We start from the raw sequence: 7,120 nt of genomic DNA on the forward strand, positions 1-7,120 counted from the left end.
TCCAAACGTTTGTACCAAACATTCTTGAACTGTGTCTCCATTATAATTTTAATTTTAGTTTCCCCTCTCTCTAACACTCTCTCATTTTATTTTCTCCTCTACAATAATATAACAAAACTTCTTATAACAAACTAACACAATATAACACTAAACAATAATAGAAAGCAAAACTTTTTGCCATGCACTCCAACGAGTCATATATTTTAGTTTAGCTATAAAACAACAAACCCACCACCTAATCATTAAAAAGTCTATGCATGGATCATATTTGTTGATCATTATATTATAAATTACATACATAATATATTTTTCTTAGTGACAAAATTATTATGTTAATACGTTTGATACGTACATATAGATCTGACTTTAAAACGAGATATGGTCAACAATGTGGTTAGTAAAAATATAGGGAGTTTTAACAAAACACTCCTGGTACTGTTCACTTTTAATGAAAAATCACATTTTTACATTTTATTTGTACTATTCACTACACCTTTATTTGTCATTTTTCATTAAAACTAAAGTTTTTTTTAATTTTTCGTTAGTTTTCCTAAAATTATATGCCTCTCCCTTTTCCTTTCTAACCCTCTCATGATGCTAGGAGAGAACATGACTCTCCAATTGAAAAAAAATGTTGACGTACAATATATATATATATATATATATATTCGCGTGAAAATAGAACAAACTTTTCTTGGTAGTCACACTTCGAAGGTTGGAAACGCAAGGAAGATTTTGGTGGCAGACTTATTTATGGTTAACTGTGTGCGGAGAGGCGGATTTTGACCCCACAAAACTTTCTCACCGTTCACTATATATAACAGCATCACTCACTCCTCTTTCCTTGCTTCCCTTCATTGCTCTCTCTCCTTTCTCTCTCTCTCACTCCCTCCTAGCCCTTCCTTTTCTTAGTTCTCATCAATCCCCTATCACAATTTCCTCTCTCTCTCCTCCAATACTTCTTTCTCTAAGCTAGCTCTTGGTCAAAACCAAATTCTGGGTTTTTGTTTGTGAGCATGGAAGGCCAAGAAGAACTAGTCGTGACCAATGATCAAGCGTCACAGATGATCATGATCAAGGGCAAGCGTACCAAGCGACAGAGGCCTCAGTCCCCAAACGGGTTGGTCACCGCGGCAGTCACCTCTAGCTCATCCAGCGCCTGTGGCGCTGGTACAATTGGAGGAGGAGATCACGATTACAATTATTATGGAAATTCATTCACATCTCCCACAACTTCTGGTGAGATTTATGAGAGCACGGAAGAAGAAGAGGACATGGCAAATTGCCTAATCCTCTTGGCTCAGGGTGATCATGTTAATCCAAAGCAGACCATTGAAGAAAGATTAGCACAAAATACTAACATGGGCAAGGCTGGTTTTTTTGTCTATGAGTGCAAAACATGCAACAGAACTTTCCCTTCATTTCAAGCACTGGGTGGCCACAGAGCAAGTCACAAGAAACCGAAGTCCATGAGTAGCACGGAGGAGATGATAAAAAAATCACCACCAGCGGCGGCTCCACCAACCCACCATTTCATCACAGCCACAACTTTTGAGGAATTTGAAGATCAAAGCAAGCAGTTAATCAAATATAAGAGCAGCCCACCTCCTGCAATTCCAATCCAAGTAGGTAATAAGCCTAAGATTCATGAGTGTTCGATCTGCCGGTCTGAGTTCACATCTGGTCAAGCACTTGGGGGCCACATGAGAAGGCACAGAACAGCATCTGCAGCAACCAATAGTAACACTATTAGTGGTAGTGCTACTGCTACACATGTGGCTGTGAATAATAGTAGCAATAATATGATTGGCTCAAGTACCAAACTGCAGAGAAATGTTCTCCCACTGGATCTAAACCTTCCTGCACCAGAAGATCATGATCATCACCACCATCACCATCATCGTGAGTCTAAGTTTCAGTTTGTGCCTACCCAACAAACTACCCTTGTCTTCAACGCCCCTGCTTTGGTGGATTGTCATTATTAAGAGAGAGAGAAAAATAAGAAAAAGAAGAAGAATCTTTAATTAGTAGAACATCTCAATGTGAATTATAAGCATTGTTATTTTCATTTTTTACTATTGTTGAGTATTTTTGTGGAATATAAATTTTTTGATCTATTCATTTTACTTTTTAATTTCTTTCTACCAAATGTTGGATCATGAAGTAAATGTGAGTTACATCAGTTGATTAGAACAATACAAACTCTTTTGCACCAAAGCTCGTATTTCTATTCATATAGATGAGTTTTTAATTAGAATATTACTTTGTCACTCAAAAATTGTTGAATCATCTAAATTGTTGAAGTTGAATACTTTGAGTAAGTAAGTGGTTAGTGTTCATGGTTGTCTTTCATTCACGAAAAGTGAGTGATGAGGCATCTTTTTCTTTTTACAATTTTCCTCCCTTTTTCTATTTTCTTTTCAAGTGGGAGAGTTATGCACATAAACACTATGAGAGAGAGAGAGAGAGAGAGGAGGGGGGGGGGGGGAATGTAGTGGCATGGGAGGGATGGCACAGCAGCAAAGGGCTAGGGTTGGGCAGCAGTGCAGCATCCAGCACCACAACCAAAAGTCATGGATTAGGTTCCATCTTCTCCTCCTGGAATTGGTGTGTTATATATTTTTATTACATTATTATGAATAATAATAAAGCTAAAAAGCCTATAAAAGCTCTCTCCCTCTCACTTCACAGTCTGTTCCATTAAATGACAAGAAGTAACGGATAGCAAGCAAAGTTGGCAACTGCATGCCACATGTCTCTCTCTCTCTCTCTCTCTCTCTCTCTCTCTCTCTCTCTCTCTCTCCCTCCCATTTTTTAGCTTAATTTATAATAAACAACAATAGTAATCAATTTGTATGTTTTTTTTATCAAGATAATCAATTTGTATGTTAATTTTATCAATCAGGAGATATTTTTTCATGTATTCAAAACATAAGCCACGATACTACGTGTTATAATATAAAAAAAAAAGATATATTTTTATATTTGTATTATGATACGTAATGTACCCCTTCGTGTTTCAAATACAATGATAATTTAGTTAGTTCCTAGCCTAACATACATAATTATACATTTACAAGCACTCTCTCTAAACGGTTGTACCTAATTTACCCAACTGTGCTGCTGTGCTACTATGAGATCCCTTACTTTGCAAGTCACTTTAACTATATTTGAGATCATCAATCATCATCTCTCTCTAGTGAGGCCCACACCATGGCACATTCATTGATATTCCCAAGACAGATACTCCAACTCTCTCACACCACAACCACACACACACACACACACACCCCTTTGTTTTTAGGGTTTGGCTAGCTTCGACATATACAAGCTCCTCTCTCACTCCACTCTGTGTGTGTGTCTGTGTACGCTGCGTTAGGACCCACAATCCACTCGCATATTTGCTGTGATAGGTCACTGCTTTTCAAATCACCCAGTTCTCAATCATCAGCTATTATTCAGGGTTCCTCTGTCTTTAGTACTCTTTCTTTTACCATGTCATAGAATTTCCTTTTCCATATATGTCACATTTTCAAGAATGTAACCCTAGCTAGACTGGTCCAAGTATTATCTACAAAGACATCAGTTAACATAGGCCAATCGCCAGCCGGATGCAAGTGAATGAACTCTAAAATCTTTTACGTATTGTGCTACAAAGACGTCAAACTTATATACGTATTTGTGTGAGTACAGACAATTTATAGTTGGTATTTACGTGCGCACAAACAATTGTAGTTGGTGTATGCTTGTATATGGATTATGAATTCAGAGAGAGTGTTACTTTCACACTACTAGCTAAGTTGTGGAGAGTTTACTAAGTGCACGTTTTGGTGAATGCGTGAAGTGAAGCATGTGGACAGGTTGCGTGAGAATAGAGATGTCCAAATACACAGAGAGAGGGGAAATCATTGACATTGGCACATGTAGTGGGGAGGTTACCTTGTCATGTATCCTCTCCCATTATTCTTCTCCACATTTAAATATTCAGTATATGCTCAAAACGAGAGCTAACTAACTAAATAATAGCGTGACTTTGCTTCTTTTATAAAGATTCTCTTTATTGGCTACTCTATCAAATTATCAATCATATAGATTAGGAAATAGTTTATTAATTATGAAGAAAATAACAAGGTCGATAAGTCTTTGCTTAGTTTATGTCAAATGCTCATTATTTAAAAGAAATCACGCCATATATTGTATTATACAGCCGTATACGTGGTAAATGAATTGGAAGTATTTTACACTTAGTCTAGTTGTATTTCGCACGCAATATGATTAGTATAAGTACATTACTAATATTTAAAATGATCAAATATTTTGTAATATTTTACAAAAAATTGCATTCCTCTAAATTTTTACCATACTATCATCTATAACTCCTATAGTCCTATGAATACCAAACATCTCTATCTCCATAAAGATGCCTTAGATTAGGCTTTTTTTTTTTTTTTTCAAATATAAAAAGTAGATGCCCCTTGAACTCGCTTATATGTAAAGATGCGATACTTCAACTCTAAGTCATTTTCGTGGTATCAAAATTTGTGCAACCCATGGAGGTTGAAATTTATCCTAAAATTTTTATTTTTATTTTTGAAAAAACAATATTATTTACACTAAAGAGGTGGAGGAATGCGCTAAGCCTTATAATGGGGAGTCATATAATAATGTGATTCAAATTTGTTTTTCGCAAAAATCGAACCTAAGACCTCTCACTTACAAGTGAAGAGGAATACCACTAGACCGTAGTACTAAGTGACCCATAAAAAGCATATATTTAGATTGGCAAACTTTTTTCTTCGTGCACACAATTCCTACTGCTGCTAGAAATGCCCGTATTTTCGACTTAGACATTTAGCTGTTTATTTATCTATAAAAAACAAAGGAAAATATATTTTCGTAATTTAATGAATATTGCCAAGTGGACATGGATTCCTTGATACATCCTTTCCTTGTACACGGAAGTGAAAATTTTGATCTCTTTGCATAGAGTATACAACATCGTGTACCACTCAAAAAGTTCAAAGAACCCCATTGCCAATCGCAACGAGGCAGCACAACATCGACACAAAAGTTGATCCATTCATACATGTCCTAACAAAAACGAAGTGGTTTTGTCAGGTTTGGCTCCTATGTTATGGAATGTGACTACTTGTGGACACTTCTCACTTCACATACTCGAATTAGATATGTCGAAATAGTAGTGTGGCGTGCTTTCCAACTTCACACAGCTATATGGCCACGAATAAAAACCCACAGGCGCTGAGCTCCTCCAATGGCATAGCATGCAAGCTAAACTACCAAAAGCAAAGACACCCAGAAAGGATGCTGTGGTGGCATTGACATATGTATGGCCATTGCTTGCTTAGAGACAAATTAATTAGTTAATTAATTAATCTTGTCTAATTAGCTGTCGCACTGTCCAGAAATGGGTATTTGCCGGCCATTCTTGTTGCAATTGAAATTGCAGCTAGCCAATTGTTTTGCTGGCTTAATTACTCCAACTTTTAATCACTTTGGACTCAACTAAATTATTAACAAAATGGGTTAGTCTGGTGTTGCATGAGTGTGATACAAAAGTCGTGATCTTTTTGGTTATTTTTCTTATGGTTGTCATTACTTGGTTTGGTGAGATATTAAGTACCTAATCTCTACTACTAATCAGCTGGTTCACATATTTTGGTGGGTTAGGTTTTTTCATGGTCATGGACTCTTGGTAGTTGTGTTAACAAATTAAGAGGAACTTATTATCGTGATGCTAAAATTTGTCACAATTTGTAAAACTTGTGTTCTTTGCTATGTTATTGGTCATTTTGAAGTGTATTCTCTAATTCTTAGTTCATTGACTGAATCGAAAAATATTGATCCGCTACCTAGATCACTGCATGGTGAAAATGTCACATCTTGTCAAAGACTATGAGAAGAGCGACAAATTTGGAGTGCAATGGGGAACATTGTTTTAACCAATTGACCTAATACACGTTTGAAAAGTAAATCCCACAAAATTAAATAAATTAATGGCCTAAAACCATCTCCAATGGGGATGTCAAATTTTAAACATAGAATTTAAATTTGCAGACTTATGTGATAGATTGTTTTTTTTTTTTTTTTTGTTTTCCAACTGATATGTCAAATTTAAACTATTATTTATTACTTTATTTACTTTTTATAGTTGTAATTAGTATTTTTAAAACAAAAGATAAGAATAAAAATTATGAAAAGCATTAATTACTAAAAATAGATATAAAGGTGTTGTTTGACATCAACTTCCTCTACTGTCATTCCATGTTATGCCACATAGGAATTGACATTTCCGTTGGAAAACACTAATGATGTCGTTTTTTTTTACCGTTATTGATGATGTGGACTTTTTGATATCTCCCTTGAAAATGTTCGAAGTTGCTAATTTTTCTAATGATGTATATTAATTAGAAAGTGTAGAAAGGCAAAACATGGAGCATGGGAAAATTGAATTAAATGTCTTATCTCTTCAAATATGTGGGTGTGTATATGCCATGGTGTAGCCGAATTTGAAAGTATTGTACGGGGTCATGTTGCCTGTTGGGCTTTGGAAAATTTGAGATGCATAGATGCATGACACCTTTTTGTTTTTTTGTTGTTTTTTTTTAGGTATATGATTCACTTTTTGATGAATTAAGATATGTGATTTGAAAGCCAGAAAGGTGATTGGGTGCACAAAAAATGGTAGGTCGGGGACGTTTTTTAAGGGTAATAACACCAAAGAGGCCTAATCTTGATAAGAAAGATGGTATGAAGCTCAGTTTTTGTATTGATACACTTTTTTCAGCTATTTCACATGAACTAAAGGTTTTGTGTGAGAAAGTGACTATCTGAAGGTGGAGTCTTGATAATGTCTTAATCCGAGCTCGAGTATAGTATTCGACTTAGTTCGGCTCATCTCATTTACAACCCAAACGAACGTGTAAACAATTAGTGGCATATATAACACTTCATAAGTGCAAACTAAAAGATAATTTCAGGCATAATAACATTCGTGTTACTTCCGTTCTAAGAAGTCTCAAATAGAAAGGTGAAAAGCAACCACTTCCCCACAGAGCCCAACCAAGTTAGGGATTCATCAAATAAAAAATTTCAAAACATG

At 35.6% G+C, this 7,120-nt stretch overlaps 1 protein-coding gene across 1 annotated transcript; it reads left to right on the forward strand.

Moving 5' to 3' along the window:
• The first annotated feature begins 827 nt into the window (after window positions 1–827).
• Window positions 828–2,126, forward strand: LOC126616910 (zinc finger protein ZAT5-like). The gene has a single exon (XM_050285034.1). It carries the CDS (start codon window positions 1,017–1,019, stop codon window positions 1,983–1,985), a length of 969 nt encoding a protein of 322 aa, XP_050140991.1. The 5' UTR covers window positions 828–1,016; the 3' UTR covers window positions 1,986–2,126.
• Window positions 2,127–7,120: the final 4,994 nt, after the last annotated feature.

This window comes from Malus sylvestris, chromosome 3, assembly GCF_916048215.2.
Source record: "Malus sylvestris chromosome 3, drMalSylv7.2, whole genome shotgun sequence".
Taxonomy (NCBI): Eukaryota; Viridiplantae; Streptophyta; class Magnoliopsida; order Rosales; family Rosaceae; genus Malus; species Malus sylvestris.

Coding starts and splice junctions, on each gene's coding strand:
- LOC126616910 (XM_050285034.1), top strand. CDS start 1,017: ATGGAAGGCCAAGAAGAACTAGTCGTGACCAATGATCAAGCGTCACAG.